Source organism: Hyperolius riggenbachi, chromosome 11, assembly GCF_040937935.1.
Source record: "Hyperolius riggenbachi isolate aHypRig1 chromosome 11, aHypRig1.pri, whole genome shotgun sequence".
NCBI lineage: Eukaryota > Metazoa > Chordata > Amphibia > Anura > Hyperoliidae > Hyperolius > Hyperolius riggenbachi.
The window spans coordinates 124,282,554-124,300,169 of NC_090656.1; the positions used below are offsets into that span (position 1 = coordinate 124,282,554).

Here is a 17,616-nt window from a genome sequence, read left to right on the forward strand (position 1 = left end):
ACAATTTTTCAGAACTCTATTAACATTGTGACAAATGATGCACCAAGTTTCATTGTTATGGTTTTATTATTCCAGGTACTTCCTTAACGCAGAACACTTTATAGCACCTCTATCATTTTCCTATTAACTCAAGGCGAAATTCTAAAATGACTTTTTTCTTGGTAATTTCATATGAGAGCTTAAGTAGGCCATGTTTCAAATTCAGTTTAAAAGAAGAAAGAAAAAGAAATAGATTTTTTTACAGTATTTTTTTTTATTCAGCAAAATGTCAATCTAATTGGCAATTTTTTGTACAGAAACCTAGATGATACAGCACGATAGAGAACAATAATATTTATTGAACCCCAAGTCTTGGGACTTTGCTATTTTAATGTTAGAGACATATATATTGCCACATTAAAGCAACACGCACATCTGCTGACAAAGCAACGGCATGTGGAAGTGTGGGTGGGCCACAAAAAAAAAATTGATGGATTTAATTCAATATGTCATTGGTTTCTTATTAAAATATTTGAATTTTTAAATTAATAAAAAGTATGCTAAAAAAATAAAGCACTCTCCATTGCACTTAAATTATTTTGGTATCTAAGATTTTACCCCTCTTACTGTTACCTTACTGGAACAGGAAGTGAAGGTTAACGTGCTCCAACAGAAACATGGACAGATCCTAGCCACAGACTTGGAGTTCCATTTTAATAAGTACAGTTGAAATGCCTGTGTTAAAAATAAAGGAAATGCTACACCACATACTTTGCTAGCGTGCAAACTTGCCGCCAACACACTGTAATAGATTATTGCTAGGTATACTATATATTTTTCTACAATGGACTCCATCAGCTAGCCATTGTACCATCTTAAAAAAAAAAAAAAAAAAAAAAAAAGCTGCTCTATGCTCTACCTCCTCTGTATATCCCGGTAGCAGAGAGTATATAGCCAAACAACTGTGGTAGATGAAATGTTAGCAAACGCTAACATTGACTAAGGCCGGATCCACACTATAAGCGCTTTTGTGAGAGCTTGCATTTGATTAGTGCTTGCAGAGCGCTAGTTAAAAAATCGCTCCCATTCACTTTCATTAAAATCGCGGTAAAAATCGCATAAAAATTGCCGCGATCACGTACGTTTTTTGCATACGTGATCTTGATCAAAGTGAATTGGAGCAATTTTTTAACAAGTGCTAAGCAAGCGCTAATCAAACACAAGCGCTCACAAAAGTACTTATAGTGTGGATCCAGCCTAAGTTTTGGCACATGCTGTCTAAGACCAAAATTTCCTTAATTAAAATCATGACAAGACAGGCCGTGGCATCACAGCAGATGAAATACGTTATGTATTTTTTGTCCCTTATTGATAATGCTATTTTAAATCATGAGCTATGATTAAAGTGATTAAGGACAGAAATGTCTAAAACATGTTAGTTGCTGTTATGATGCTGCCTATCTTGTCAAGATGAAAATAAATTAAATTGTGGTCTTAGACAGCATCTGCCAACACTTAGTCAATCCATCTGTACATATACATAGAATGTGTAACTTGACCACTACAGGTGGTGTTCCCCTTATGGACCAGAGAAATTTTCACATATCAGTGCGCCTCCTAATATTTTGCTAATAACTTTATCACTACTTATCACACCAAAATGATCTATATCTTGTTTTTTTGCCACCAATTAGGCTTTCTTTGGGTGGTACTGTTTGCTAAGAATTATTTTATTCTATTAACATATTAACTACCTAACGACCGCGTCACTACAACAGGCGTGACCGCGGCGGCAGCCCCAGGACCGCCTAACGCCAATTGGCATGAAGTCCTGGGGCCGGCTACTGCAGGAGATCATACGCGGGTTGTGCGCGCATCTCCTGCTTGGGGGGCGGAGCTCCACCCCGCCTTCAGTCTCCAAGCAGCGAGTCCCCGCTTGGGAGACTGTTAGATGGCGAAACTGCTGTCTTTTAACTAAGTACAGCGCTGCGATCTGCAGCAGCACTGTACTGGGGACAGCCGTGTGACATGGCTGTCCCCCTGGGACACAGGAGAGCGATACGCTCTCATAGGCTGAAGCCTTTGACAGACGGTCGCCAGGATTGGCCGGCTGGGGGGAGGGAGGGGTTTTAGAAAGAAAAAAGTAAAACGAGCAAAATGTATTACTAAAAAAAATATTTGTGTAAAATAAAAAATAAACACTGTGGGGGGATCAGACCCCACCAGCAGGAAGCTCTGTTGGTGGGGAGAAAAGAGGGGGGGGGGGGAATCACTTGTGTGCTGAGTTGTGTGACCCTGCAGCTATGCCTTAAAGCTGCAGTGGTCAATTAGGTAAAAAATGGCCTGGTCTTTAGGGGGGGGGGGGGGTTAACACTGCGGTCCTCAAGAGGTTAATGGGAATAATCAGAACATTTTTTAAAAAAATCATTATTTCTCAGTTTTCAGCATTTATATTTTTTAGTTTCAAAAGATTTTTTATTAAGAAAAGTAAATAAAAAGATAAAACAGCAGAGGTATTGACCCCAAAGGGACTATGCTATGAAAACAAAGTATTACAGTGAACATAACAGGGGTACCAAATATAGCATTTATATTTTTTAAATAAAACATGCTACTGTGGATAAAACCCACACATTTTATTTGCCCATTTGTCCTGGATATTGCAACATTTAAATTATGTCCCTAGTACAATGTATGGCGACAATATTTTATTTCGATATAAAGGTGTATTTTTTCACTCTTGTTGTTTGTTTACACTGCATCACTAATTACAAGCTCTTATCTGCAAAAATGTATTTAATGTTTTTTAAATGTCACTTTTTTTGAAAAGTGTTTTATTTTGGCAACCATGGGAGGGAAAGGTTAATTAAGCGAGGATTAATATTTTTTTTATCAAATGTATGTAGGTGTCCTTTTACTTTTTAGCCACTAGATGTCCCGCCACTTTATTCCTGTGTACTGTGAGCAATACACAGGAATTGTTGTGTGTATGTTTTTACATTCACTTTGTCAATGACCACTGGCATCTCACTGATGCCATTGATCATTGATCACAGGCACTTTGATCGATGAATGGGAGGTTTGTGAATGGGAACATGTGCTTTAATTCACCAATCAGTGTTCTAGTGGGCAGCGATGAGAACGTGCATGGGAGCGTGCATGAGTGCGTGGAGCCGGCGACCACAGCAATGTACTATGCCCCAGGAGCTAAGATGGAGTCTTAAAGAGTAACTCCAGGCTTAACAAACATACTGTCATTAAGTCACATTAGTTATGTTAATTAAAATAGATAGGTTATATAATCGCTTACCCACACTGTTTTAAAAGAACAGGCAAATGTTTGATTTCATGATGGCAGCCATCTTTTTGGTTGAAAGGAGGTGACAGGGAGCAAGAGACACAGTTCCAACTGTCCTGTGTGCTGAGCACCTCTCCCAGTTGCTAGGCAACGTGAATAACAACATAGGAAATCCCATCATGCTCTGCACAGCACCAGAGAAAAAAAGCCTGCTTTTTTTTTCTTTGATGGGTGGAGCTAAACTAAAAATGTAGCTAAAAATGATGCTTTGGTAAGAAAAACAAAGTTCTGATGCTGTGAAACTGTTACAGAAACACCAAGCCTTTTCAGTTCTGCTGAGTAGATTTTTAGTCCGGAGGTTCACTTTAACCTATTTTGGTTCCTGGACGTAGAAACTACGTCCAGGAACCATGCGCGCTACCGCGCGCTCCTGCGGCCGGTCGCGCGCGTGCATGTGCACTCCTGGCCGCGGATTCGGTAGCCACGGAATCAATGTATCGGGCTATGGTGCCCGATCACTGATTCCTCTCCCCCGCTGAAAAAGCGACAGCTTCTCTCGGAAGCTTCGCTTTTTCTGGCCGTTCCCTCCCCGATGCGTCACTCTAAGCATGTGTTACGCTTAGAGTGACGTCATGTAAACAAACTCATGGCCGCCATCTTGTGGCCAAAAAGTAAAACTACAACAAAAAGTTAAAAAAAATTAAAATCAACACACAATTACAATTACAACTATGGTTTACATCCCACCCTCCCAAAAATACCCAAATAAAATGTTTAATATAAAAAAAAAACATTACAATAAAAAAAACATGTAAATATTTACCTAAGGGTCTAAACTTTTTAAATATCAATGTAAAGATGAAATATTTCTATATGTTTTTTATTTTAAACTTGTAAATAGTGATAGATGCAAAACGGAAAAAATGCACCTTTATTTCCAAATAAAATATTGTCGCCATACATTGTGATAGGGACATAATTTTAACGGTGTAATAACCGGGACATATGGGCAAATACAATACGTGAGTTTTAATTATGGAGGCATGTATTATTTTAAAACTATAATGGCTGAAAACTGAGAAATAATGAATTTTTTTTGTTTTTTCTTATTCTTTCTGTTAAAATGCATTTACAGTAAAGTGGCTCTTAGCAAAATGTACCCCCCAAAGAAAGCCTAATTGGTGGCGGAAAAAACAAGATATAGATCAGTTCATTATGATAAGTAGTGATAAAGTTATAGGCTAATCAATGGGAGGTGAACATTGCTCAAGTGAAAACGACGGAACGCGAATGGGTTAAAGGACGTAGATACACTATACTAAACCTGGTCTAATAACCAGTTAAAGAAATACAACTATGGAGAACTTTGTCAAAACGTCCACCTTGTAAGGTAAATGCTTATACAGTCTTTGTACAACCTTTTTACCATGAAGGAACCATTACAACTATTTTTGGATCTCAGGGAACCCCTGCATGAAAATTAAACATTAGTTTGGGAGATGGGATTTATTTTGTATGCTCTTCAGTGCTTGTGTGATTGAATGCTTTTCTTTAGAGATGGTCAATAGATAATTATAAGTTACATGCAAACAAAATTATACGCTGTCTGCAATTTGCACAAAATGTGCATGTAAATAGACATTCTTTGCATTTCATTGACCATCTCTGTTACAGTTGTGTACCGCTAGGTAGGCTAGAACTTGGGACAGGCAAACAAGGCAAGAGGACCCAGTATTGCCAAGGAGGTATAGTTACAAACACACCTTACCCTGGCAGCCAAGCTGATATTCCCTCATGAGTGTTCTCTCATCAAGGACCCCCCCAGGTGTTCTTTGATGGGAGACCCCCCCCCCCCCCTCCAGTGTTTACAGCCTTTTCCTTGCCAACTCCTAGTGGCCTCACAGCCTGGGGACCTATCTTCCAAGGGTCATAAGACAAGTGTGGACTGCAATTTTCAATCTCATAACAATTGTAGCCACAAAAACACCTGACCCCTTAATCTGAAAGCAGTAGTAGTAATTATGGCCCCCTTACTTCTCTGTGCCTCCCCTGTAGTTACTTCTCTGAGGGGGGGGGGGGGGAGGGGTACAGGGGATGAATGCCAGGGAACCAACAAAAATCCTCAAGGATCCCTAAGGTCCCACAGAACCCTGCTTGAGAAAGCATGCATTCATGTATTCATTCATTATAGGCTAGCCAATGTAGGTAAGGTCCATCTGAATTCTGTGTAGGTCAGGGTGCGGTAATGGAAACTGTATATTGTGCACTTACTTATTTCCAAGCCTCTGTACACATCATTGATGTGTGTACACTGCAACCACACATGCTGCCTGTAAAGACTAATAAACTTTTTACTGATGAACAATAATGTATTTTAACCAATTTAAAACAGTGCTGTGTTTGCTGACACACCTTCTTCTGAATGTACCAGTAATGTTTTTTTTATGATGTCTTCATTTAAAGGGACTCCGAGCAGTGCAGAAACTATGGAAAGATGCACATCATTTTAAAGCTCTCTTTCTCCTCTTTCCAATGATATATAAACCGCCACCCTACGCCTTTTAGTTTTCGCTATTTTCGCGATTGAAATTGCCGCGGCCGCGATTTCGATCGCGAAAATAGAGAAAACTAAAAGGTGTAAGGCAACGATTTAGGTGTCGTCAGAAAGAGGAGAAAGAGTGCTTTAAAATGATATCCATCAAGCCATAGTTATATTGTATTACACAGGGCGACTTTTTGTCAAAGTCAGCAGCTGCATTCAGCAGAATGGAGCTGCTGACACTGGGGAAAGTGTCGTCCTGTGTAATACAATATAACTATGGCTTGATGGATATCATTTTAAAGCTCTCTTTCTCCTCTTTCTGACGGCACCTAAATCGTCGCCCTACACCTTTTAGTTTTCTCTATTTTCGCGATCGAAATCGCGGCCGCGGCAATTTCAATCGCGAAAATATCGAAAACTAAAAGATGTAGGGTGGTGGTTTATATATCATTGGAAAGAGGAGAAAGAGAGCTTTAAAATGATATGCATCTTTCCATAGTTTCTGCACTGCTCGGAGTCCCTTTAATAAGGGACTCCGAGCAGTGCAGAAACTATGGAAAGATGCACATCATTTTAAAGCTCTCTTTCTCCTCTTTCTAATGATATATAAACCGCCACCCTACGCCTTTTAGTTTTCGCTATTTTCGCGATTGAAATTGCCGCGGCCGCGATTTCGATCGCGAAAATAGAGAAAACTAAAAGGTGTAAGGCAACGATTTAGGTGTCGTCAGAAAGAGGAGAAAGAGTGCTTTAAAATGATATCCATCAAGCCATAGTTATATTGTATTACACAGGGCGACTTTTTGTCAAAGTCAGCAGCTGCATTCAGCAGAATGGAGCTGCTGACACTGGGGAAAGTGTCGTCCTGTGTAATACAATATAACTATGGCTTGATGGATATCATTTTAAAGCTCTCTTTCTCCTCTTTCTGACGGCACCTAAATCGTCGCCCTACACCTTTTAGTTTTCTCTATTTTCGCGATCGAAATCGCGGCCGCGGCAATTTCAATCGCGAAAATATCGAAAACTAAAAGATGTAGGGTGGTGGTTTATATATCATTGGAAAGAGGAGAAAGAGAGCTTTAAAATGATATGCATCTTTCCATAGTTTCTGCACTGCTCGGAGTCCCTTTAATATGGTGAACCCCTTGTGGGCTGTAGCGGCAGCACACACATCCTTTATAATAGGCTCCCGTTAGTTGATGAAATCTTTGGAAAGTGATGAGAAAATGTTTATATATATAATTTCCTTCTATTTGGCATAATTCTGATGTGTCATTCACACACAGCTCAGGGGCCAGGGGTTCCATTCAGCGAATTTGGTGGAAATAGCTTGGGGCTTCCTTCCTGTATAATACTGTAGGTTACTGAGCATAATGAAGACCTATTACAAGGAGGAACCCTACTGAACGTAACCTAATGATTACAACTGCTTGTATTTTACAATACTGATTTATACATTATTCAGTCGATGTTCACCCATTGTTAAATATTTCTTCTCCCGATTTACATTCTTGAAATCTATCACAGCTGGCAACATCTTTACTGCTGGCAAAGAGCACCACTGTGGAATGTTTGTTTGTTGTATTTTCCGAAGTGAGCAGAAACAACACCTGGACTCCCAGAGTGCTATGGGGCAGATGGCTGCACATTTAAATAGCCTAGGATAAACATCACTGGGAGGGCAGGTTTGCATACCAATATACGGAAATATATAGATATAGTAAGTGTTTCTAATGCTAAAATCAGGATTATTAACATAAAACTGGGTATCCTGAATAATGTACAGACTAACCAGCAAGCTCATGGTGAACCAGAACTCGTTGGAGTGTGTGAGGGGCTACAATGGTCCTAAAAGCCTCCTTACTAAAATGCTATGGAAAAAAAAAAGTTTGCTATCTTAAAACAGAAAGTATTTGCAATAATTCAGGTTGGAGTGAGCTCTGAGATGTCTCCCAGTGCATTACTGCTGAATATATGCAAATTAACCATTAGTGCGCTTAGAAGCTAAACACACCTCCAGATCCCCTGGAATGCAATGATGTGTCAGCTGTTAATTGTACAGAGCCACAACATGTATGCATGTTGGATTATTGTGGCTCTGTACGATACTGTTACGCTCAGTGGTATATTCTCCACAGTCAGCACGACATGCATAACCTGACGTGAAGAAGACACACACGCAAGCACAAGGAACCAGGATATCCCCACAATTGTAGTGGAGGAGAGGACTGACTCCCGTAGGAGATGTGGCGCACAAAGCAGGTGTAGATCCGAGCAACCACAAACAATACTTAAATGCAATGGATACGATATTCCTAGCATATTACAGTTACAGCTATCAATGAAGCTACAAATGACTGACTAACATATGTATATATCGGCGATGAACCGATATATAACATAAGCAAGGAACGCTAGCTAGGAATTAGAACAATACATGGAACAGGACTAGGAAGGATTCGCTACTTCTACGCAGAAGTGAGCGCAATCCAAACGAGGTAACAGGAACAGGACTAGGAAGGATTTGCTACTTCTACGCAGAAGTGAGCTCAATCCACACAAGGTAACAGGAACAGGACTAAACTAACTAAGCACGGGTGATCACAATACGCGCAACCTAACAAAGCGTGCTAGAAACGGACTGACTGAACACAGGATATAAACAGTTCGAGTACGTATATATCAGCGACACTGATGTATTAACATAACACGAATACAAGGAAAATAACAAACGTGCTAGTATGCGTATATATCGGCGATGAACCAATATACGATGTAAGACCAGCAAAGTAACAAATACTGATAAAAAGGATCAGGACTAGAAGGACTCATTGACCCCATTCGCAGGAGTCAGTGCAGTCCACACGAGATCTAGGAACGGGGGGTGGGGGGCCAGACAGAGTAACAGACTGATCTGAAACTATGATAGCCCATGGAGCACTGCAGGAAGCAGTCCTTTATACTGAGGTCATCCAATGTAGGCAGACATGCAGATTCCCACACAGGTGAATGATAATCAATCACAGGCTGACAGCAGGAAAGGGCAGACAATGATATGCAGCCTGCCTGAAAGGGAATCAAAAACTGCTTGTCTACAGTAAAACTGCAGCCAGCAGTACATGCTGCAGAAGTGATCATAACAGATACTTCATAGAGCTACAATAATCCATGCCATGCACTGATGAAGAACAACCAGTCTGAAACAGTCTGTGTGCATGTTGGATTAGTGTGACTCTGTTGATTTGCATATATTCAGCAGGAATGCACTCAGAGTTAACTAAAACCTGAATTATCGCAAATACTTTCTGTTTTAAGAAAGCAAACTTTTGCCTTCTGAAAAATGTATTACATCCTAACATATGCCATTGCAGTGCAATACACCAAAGCTTGTCAGAGGAAGAGCTGCAAGTAGCAGAAAATGGGTGAAAGCATGGAAATAAAAAGCAGTTTTTATAGCCAACTATAAATTGGTCCCTAGAAATTGTGGTAAATGTGCTTGAAAAGCCAGATAAAAGATGTGGCTAGACTGTTCACTTTTCTGTTCTTATCTTATCATGTTTATATTACAAACCTGGAGATAAATCAAAGGAATGTACGTACAGCATAGCTCTTCTATCCGGTCTTCATTATCATCATTATCTTATAATTATTATTATTATAATATAGGGCCTAATGCCTTAAAGAGGATCTGTATTGATAAAAAACGCCCCTGGGGGGTACTCACCTCAAGAGAGGGAAGCCTCTGGATCCTATCGAGGCTTTCCCCATCCTCCGTCCCACGGTGGCAGCGATAGAGCTCCCCAAACGGTGGGGATGTAAATATTTACCTTCCTGGCTCCAGCGTAGGCACAGTAGCGGCTCTCAGCGGCTAGATTCAAAGTGATTGAGAGCCGACCACTAAGGCAGAGGCGCTTCTAAGTACAGACAGTACAGCAAATTGCCTAATGCTGGGGATACACGGGTCGACCCGGCGGCTCGATTAGCCGCCGGATTGACTCCCGTCGCGTCCCCGTCGCCGCCCGGATCGATTCCCGCTCGTCCCCGCGGGCGCTCCTTATCTTCTGCTCGATTCCCCGCTATTGTCCGTCCGCGGGGATCGAGCGGGGAATCTATCTGGTGGGTCATCGGACCTGTCGGATATTATCAATCGAGCCATCAGCATTGATAAGGGGAAACGTACCGGTTATCCCCAGCATTAGACGCTGAGCAGTCTGGTAGGCGGCAGTCCTAAAAAAAAAAAGTTTGTATTACTGAAAACGAAGGGTCTGGAGAAAATCTTTCTATTCTGTGCACAAGGGTTCTGATGACTGCAACTGCTTACTGAGCCACTGATAAGGAGTTTTGTAGACAGAGATTTGCACTAAGTCCCCATTCATTGTTATCTGGCGATCTCCTGCTCTGTGCACTTCTACTGTCCCGCCCCTCCCTGTGCCGGAGAGGAAAATAAAACACAACAGAAGAAGATGTCTGTTACAGGAGGTAACAAGTCATGCAAGACATGCCAGGAGTGCAAAGCTCCACGCTCGAGAAAATCAATCCCCAGACAGTTGCATGTTACTTGGCACTGACCGTCTCCCCTGCCATGCTGTTTGTCCTTTGCAGCACTAGGGACATTTGTATTTCCTCACCAGACCCCGATCACCTCCTGAATGTGATGGCTTCCAGACTCCTCTGATAAGGTGCTGTGTGAATAGCAGGAGGACTGGCTAAATTAAAAGCTGAAGTCACTGATTCAGCACACAAAAGGTTAAATTCTGGCTGCAGCTCAGGGAGGGTGAAGCACATGGTCGATAGATTTGCGGCTGATTTTGCTCGATTCGATCTATCTGACAGCATGGAAAATGTAGGTCGATCTGCTGCTGGCAGCAGATCGATGGCCCATAGAGTTGCATTGGATCTAATGGTCTAATAATGCATTTAGATCAATTTCCAATAGATTTCATTCTGAAATCTGTTGCTAGTGTGTGGCACACATCAGATAGATTCCAGTTAGATTGGACTTGACAGGCATCTGACAGATATCTATCTGATGGTCGAATCTGCTGCAAATCTATAAGTGTATGGCCACCTTAACAGGGGGTAACATATCTGCATATCCCATAATGGATCAGGGGCGCCTGATCCACCAGGCCATACAGGCTGTCACCTGGAGCAATGTGCAAGGGGGGGAGGGACTGTGTGATAGACGCAGCACCAGTTCAACGGCCGCAGCCCAAGGAAGCTGTGGTAGGCAGGGCAGGCAGCCGTATTACAATTACTTTCTGGTGAAACGCAGCCGCATCACGATTATTTTCATGAAGTGGCACTACAGGGGAGAGGATGGGGGAGCGTGTCGGTTTGCCATGGGGAGGGTGGGGGGCAGCACAGATTTTCTCGCCTGGAGTGACAAGATGGCTAGAGGCGCCCCTGCACTAAGGTGTACTCTGTTGGCCACCCTGGACAATTAAGGAGTCTTGCCCAAAGACTAATGTACAACCTCCAAAAAATAACAGCGGTCCGGCTGAGCAAAGGATCCAGGAGATAATGTTCCAGTAGATGACACCAATTACCGAAGCTCCACTACTGGTGGGACAAGTGAGTCTGTAAAACAAGATAAAACAGGAGCACTCTATGGTGCATTAACGTTGTATTACTGATAAAAAGGATAAAAGATTGCACTTACAAGATGTAAATGCTATTCAAAGCATATCGCCCAACATCAGGGCTGCGAGGATTCCCTTCTTCCCTCACCTATCTCAAAATCTGTGGCCAGCAGCAGGGATGTCAAGATGAATCTCAGACCATCGGGGTGGGGTGGTCAACAGAGTGGGGTGGGGAGGCCAACAGAACCTGATCTGATGAAAGCGTATGCACGCCAAAACGCGTCATGATGCTGCAAGCACTGTGAATGAGGGCCCGACAACCCCACCCCGATGGTCTGAGATCCACCTCGACATCCCTGCTACTGGCCACAGCGACATGATTTGGAGAGAGGTGAGGGAAGAAGGAAAACCTTGCAGCCCTGATGTTGGGCAATAAGCTTTGAATAGCATTTACATCTTGTAAGTGCAATATTTTATCCTTTTTATCAGTAATAAACTATTAATAGACTATAGAGCACTCCTGTTTTATCTTGCTTGCCCGGAGACTCCCTACTGTACAGGTGCTAGCTCCATCTGGGGTTCAAACCCTGGTCTCCTATGCCAGAGGGGGTGTCTTTAACCAGTACACTATCCAGTCCTCCCTTATATAGCAAAAAACCACACAAGAGCATATTATGTTACAGTGCTTTATTATTGTTTAAAGACTTGCTGTGTTATTGTATTTCTGCTAGCTTGCAGTGATGTTCCTCCACGTAATAGGTGCGTGTCTCACTTATGGCAAATTATGGGCCCTAACAGAAGATTTTATGGCACGGCGAGCTCTTGCTGGTGACTGTTTTCCAGCTGTTTGGGATGCCCCACAGCCAGTGTTGACACAGTTGCATTCCTCCACATCAATGTACTCATGTTCCACTTCAGTGCCATCAGCGCACTGCATCTTTACTTGTTTCTGGGTTGTCTTTACCTCCTGGCAGCAGGAACACTTATGTGACATTGCTCTGGCAGCTGCCGAGTATCTGAAGAAATAAATCACAATAGCCAAGTTGACAGACATTAGATGACATAGTAACACAAGACTTGACTTCCAGTGAGAAAGTTTGATCATGCAAGCATTTGTATTTGTTATCAACACAGACTCCCCAAAAGGCGCTCTATTATGGGGCACACAGGTCATATGGATGACAGGTTCCAACTACTACATATTATTTCAGAACACACACATGAATCATTGCCTCCTTCGGCTACTTTCACACTGGTGTATTGCAGTCCATTGTACTGTATATTGCAATGGTACTGTTCACATCGGCACGCTAGCAGAGCAATTTGTTGGCAATAATGTGATGCCTTCAGTTCATTACCGCATAATGTGCGTGTTAACAGTTGCAGTGAAGCATACTTTCCATGAGCTCTATGATCCCCTGTATGTGTCATACAGCAGGCATTACATGCGCATGAAATGCAACATGATTTTGCAGTGTGAAAGTAGCCTTTGCAGCAGTGAAAATATTAGAATATAATATTTTTTACAATATTAATTTATAGATTATTTAGTCACTGTTTGCTCATTATAAAACCTTTCCTTTCCTCGATTTAAATTCAAAAATGTATCACTGGTGGTGACATCTCTAGTCCTGCCAGGCGATCCATGCGGAATGTTCATTACTGAGAGTTCTATGCACAGAGGAAGATATTGTTTGTTTGGCAGTTGGAAACAGCAATTATTCCCCATGGGTTTTCTTTGGTGATTCTTGTAGGGACCAAGAATACCTAGGTGAGAAGTAGGGAAAGACCGGGAGCCCAATGGGGCTGTATCGTCAAAAATAGGAAGGATCGAGGCGTAACAATAGACCCTGCAAGGGATGCAACCGCAGGGGGCCCAGAAGTCGCCTGGGGCCCAGAAGTTGCTTGGGGCCGTGTGGGGGGGAGATGTGGGGGGGAGAAGTTTCTTTTCCCTGTCCTGAGATACTGACAAATAAGGGCACAGAGACAAAAAAACTTTCTGCTCTCTGCACAATTGTTCTAATTACTGCATTTGCTCAGCTACTGATAACGAATCATACAACGTTTTGCAGAAAAAGATTTGTTGACAGTCCCTTTTCAGTGTTCAGCAAAGTCTTGTGTACAGCATTGCTATAGCCCCAGCCTTTTGGGGGAGGGGACCCCATCCAAAGTTTCGCAGGGGGGCCCAGTGGTTTCTATTTACGCCCTGAGAAGGATCAAATTATATAGATATATACTCACAAAGGTGGATTGCAATTCCCGCAACCACCTTATAGGCCTGCAGGAAATTAACCGTCCCTGCTTGGTACTCCAGGTCCTGCTGGATACTGGACGGTCGTTCTCCTGTAGTACAATTGACTAGGAGCAGTGGTATTAGAGGCACTTACATTCTATCCTTTATGCTATCAAGGCATTTTGTATTGACCTGAGGAAGCGGGCCATCACCCGTGAAACGCGTTGTCAGTTTGCTATTTGAATAAAAACTTTTTTTTTTACAGTTGAACTGGTGTTTATATCTTCTGGAGAGGTAAGTGATTACCATTTATTTTTATTATTTTTAATTTACTTTTTAAAACACTAAAATAGAAACACATTGGGCACCTCCATCCTACCTATAACCAGATTAATATGTATTCTGGAAAACAGCAAATACTTTGCTGAAAATTTAAATGATTACCGTATATACTCGCATACAAGCCGAATTTTTGACCCCCAAAAAGGGGGTCAAAAGTTGGGGGGTCGGCTTGTATGTGAGTCTCTATTGTGGTGGTGGTGGTCCGCGGCGCCCCCCGCCCGCTCGCTCCCTCCCTCCCGCTCGCTCCCTCCCTCCGCGGCCGCCGCTGCTATCACCTCTTCAGCCGGCGGCCGCTTCCTCTACTGCGGGTGCCCCTCTCGCTCTGCTCTGCTCGCCGTGTATCACAGCAGCGCGCCCGGCGCTGCTGCTGTGACGAGGCAGGAGAGAGCGGTTCCCCTGGTAACGGCGACGCCGGTACCAGGGGAACCGCTCTCTCCTGCCTCGTCACAGCAGCAGCGCCGGGCGCGCTGCTGTGATACACGGCGAGCAGAGCGAGAGGGGCACCCGCAGTAGAGGAAGCGGCCGCCGGCTGAAGAGGTAATAGCAGCGGCGGCCGCGGAGGGAGCTGCGGGCGGACGGGGATCACTAAACTGGGCACTATACTGGCTAAACTGGGCACTATACTTGCTATACTGGACACTTTACTGACTATACTGGGCAGTTTACTAGCTATACTGGGCATTATACTGGCTAAACTGGGCACTATACTTGCTATACTGGACACTTTACTGGCTATACTGGGCAGTTTACTAGCTATACTGGGCATTATACTGGCTAAACTGGGCACTATACTTGCTATACTGGACACTTTACTGGCTATACTGGGCAGTTTACTGGCTATACTGGGCATTATACTGGCTAAACTGGGCACTATACTTGCTATACTGGACACTTTACTGGCTATACTGGGCAGTTTACTAGCTATACTGGGCATTATACTGGCTAAACTGGGCACTATACTTGCTATACTGGACACTTTACTGGCTATACTGGGCAGTTTACTAGCTATACTGGCCATTATACTGGCTATACTGGGCACTATACTGGCTAAACTGGGCACTATACTTGCTATACTGGACACTTTACTGGCTAGACTGGGCAGTTTACTAGCTATACTGGGCATTATACTGGCTATACTGGGCACTATACTGGCTATACTGGGCACTTTACTGGCTAAACTGGGCACTATACTAGCTATACTGGGCACTATACTGGCTATACTGGACACTTTACTGGCTATACTGGGCAGTTTACTAGCTATACTGGGCACTTTACTGGCTAAACTGGGCACTATACTAGCTATACTGGGCACTATACTAGCTATACTGGGGCACTACCTACCCATACTGGGCACTATACTAGCTATACTGAGGCACTACCTACCCATACTGGGCACTATACTAGCTATACTGGGACACACTATACGTGTGCCCCTGCTAAAACGCCGCTATCCCGCGGCTTAACGGGGGTCCCTGACCCCCCCAAATCCGCTCCGTACAGCGGGGGAGCGCTTCCTGGTTGGGGCAGGGCTAACCGCCGCAGCCCTGCCCCACGCGCATCTGTCAGCGCGTATCTCCACCTCTCCCCCGCCCCTCTCAGTCTTCCTTCACTGAGAGGGGCAGGGGAGAGGCAGCGATGCGCCGCTGACAGACGCAACTGGAGGCAGGGCTGCAGCCATTAGCCCTGCCTCCAGGAAGCCATAAATCACAACCAAATCTGCGACCAAGTGTTGCAGTGGTCGCTTTGGGGGTGAAGCCGCGCTATAACGGCGGTTTAGCAGGGGCACACATGCCCCTGCTAACTATGAGCTCTGAAGCGAGATTTATTCTCGCTTCAGAGTCTCTTTAAAGGCATTTTACAATGCCAATAAAGCAATTGAAAACTAATCACACTCAATGGATCGGCACCAAACAAGAATGTGATAACTGCCTGTAACCTCAGGACTTGTACATTTTATCCTTTAGGACGCTAAAATTAAATAAATATGGAAACAAGAGAAGCATATTTGTCATCAATGTGATCAGTAAAAATACCTCCACTACCCACCAATTAAGTTTAGAGACAGGCTGTTCTGCTGTGGTTGTTTGCATGCGAGTAAAATAACACAAAATCCAATTCCCTGACCTGGCTTTCAGAAGTAATCACTATATCCTGATTAAACCCAGATGCGGTGTGTAGACTTTGGCCCAGGGGTCGAGTCCTGCGTGGACGCGGGTGAACGGCGTCCACCCACTTTTTCTTTAGCGTGGACGCCATTCACCCTGGCTTGTGTGGAGGGGAGCAGAGCAGAGAAGGCAAGCTATGGGGACAGCGGGGATGGGCGGACATCTCCCTCCCCCATCCCTCACCTTCGTGCTCCCCTTCCTGCCTCTCCCCTCCAGTGTTGTGAAGTGGCGGGCCCGGCGGCGAAAGTGGGCGGAGACTTACTGCCTTCTTCAGGCCACAAGGGATACTCCGCTCTGTGTGCGGCTAGAAGACCAGACTAGCCGCACACAGAGCAGAGCATCCCTTGCGCCTGGAACGCAGTAAGTCTCCGCCCACTTTCGCCGCCGGGCCCGACACTTCACAACACTGGAGGGGAGAGGCAGGAAGGGGAGCACGAAGGTGAGGGATGGGGGGGGGGGGGGGAGATGTCTGCCCATCCCCGCTGTCCCCATAGCTCTCCTTCTCTGCGCTGCTCCCCTCCTGCTGGGGGCACACCTTGCTACCTGGGCACATATACCCCTGCCTACATATACTGGGCATATATACCCTTGACTACATATACTGGGCACATATACCCCTGCCTACATATACTGGGCACATATACCCTGCCTACATATACTGGGCATATATACCCCTGACTACATATACTGGGCACATATACCCCTGCCTACATATACTGGGGACATATACCCCTGGCTACATATACTGGGCACTACTATACCCCTGACTACATATACTGGGCACATATACCCCTGGCTACATATACTGGGCACATATACCCCTGGCTACATATACTGGGCACATATACCCCTGCCTACATATACTGGGCATATATACCCCTGACTACATATACTGGGACATATACCCCTGCCTACATATACTGGGGACATATACCCCTGGCTACATATACTGGGCACATATCCCACTGCCTACATATACTGGGGATATATACCCCTGGCTAAATATACTGGGCACATATACCCCTGGCTACATATACTGGGCACATATACCCCTGGCTACATATACTGGGCATATATACCCCTGGCTACATATACTGGGCACATATACCCCTGCCTACATATACTGGGCACATATACCCCTGGCTACATATACTGGGCATATATACCCCTGGCTACATATGCTGGGCACATATACCCCTGCCTACATATACTGGGCACATATACCTCTGCCTATTTATACTGGGCACATATTCCACTGGCTATATATTCTGGGCACATATCCCACTGGCTATATATACTGGGCACATATACCCCTGCCTATATATACTGGGCACATATACCCCTGGCTATATATACTAGGCACATATACCCCTGACTACATATACTGGGGACATATCCCACTGGCTACATATACTGGGCACATATATATCCCTGGCTACATATACTAGGCAACTATACCTGTGGCTACATAT

At 44.0% G+C, this 17,616-nt stretch overlaps 1 protein-coding gene across 1 annotated transcript in view; it reads right to left on the bottom strand.

Moving 5' to 3' along the window:
• Window positions 1-12,117: 12,117 nt before the first annotated feature.
• Window positions 12,118-17,616, bottom strand: part of LOC137537875 (mucin-2-like) — a 213,930-nt gene continuing 208,431 nt past the window's right edge. Inside the window, exon 52 of the mRNA XM_068259821.1 lies at window positions 12,118-12,420. Coding sequence (XP_068115922.1) covers window positions 12,177-12,420 — 244 coding nt within the window. The 3' untranslated portion in view covers window positions 12,118-12,176. The remainder of the gene's footprint in view (window positions 12,421-17,616) is intronic.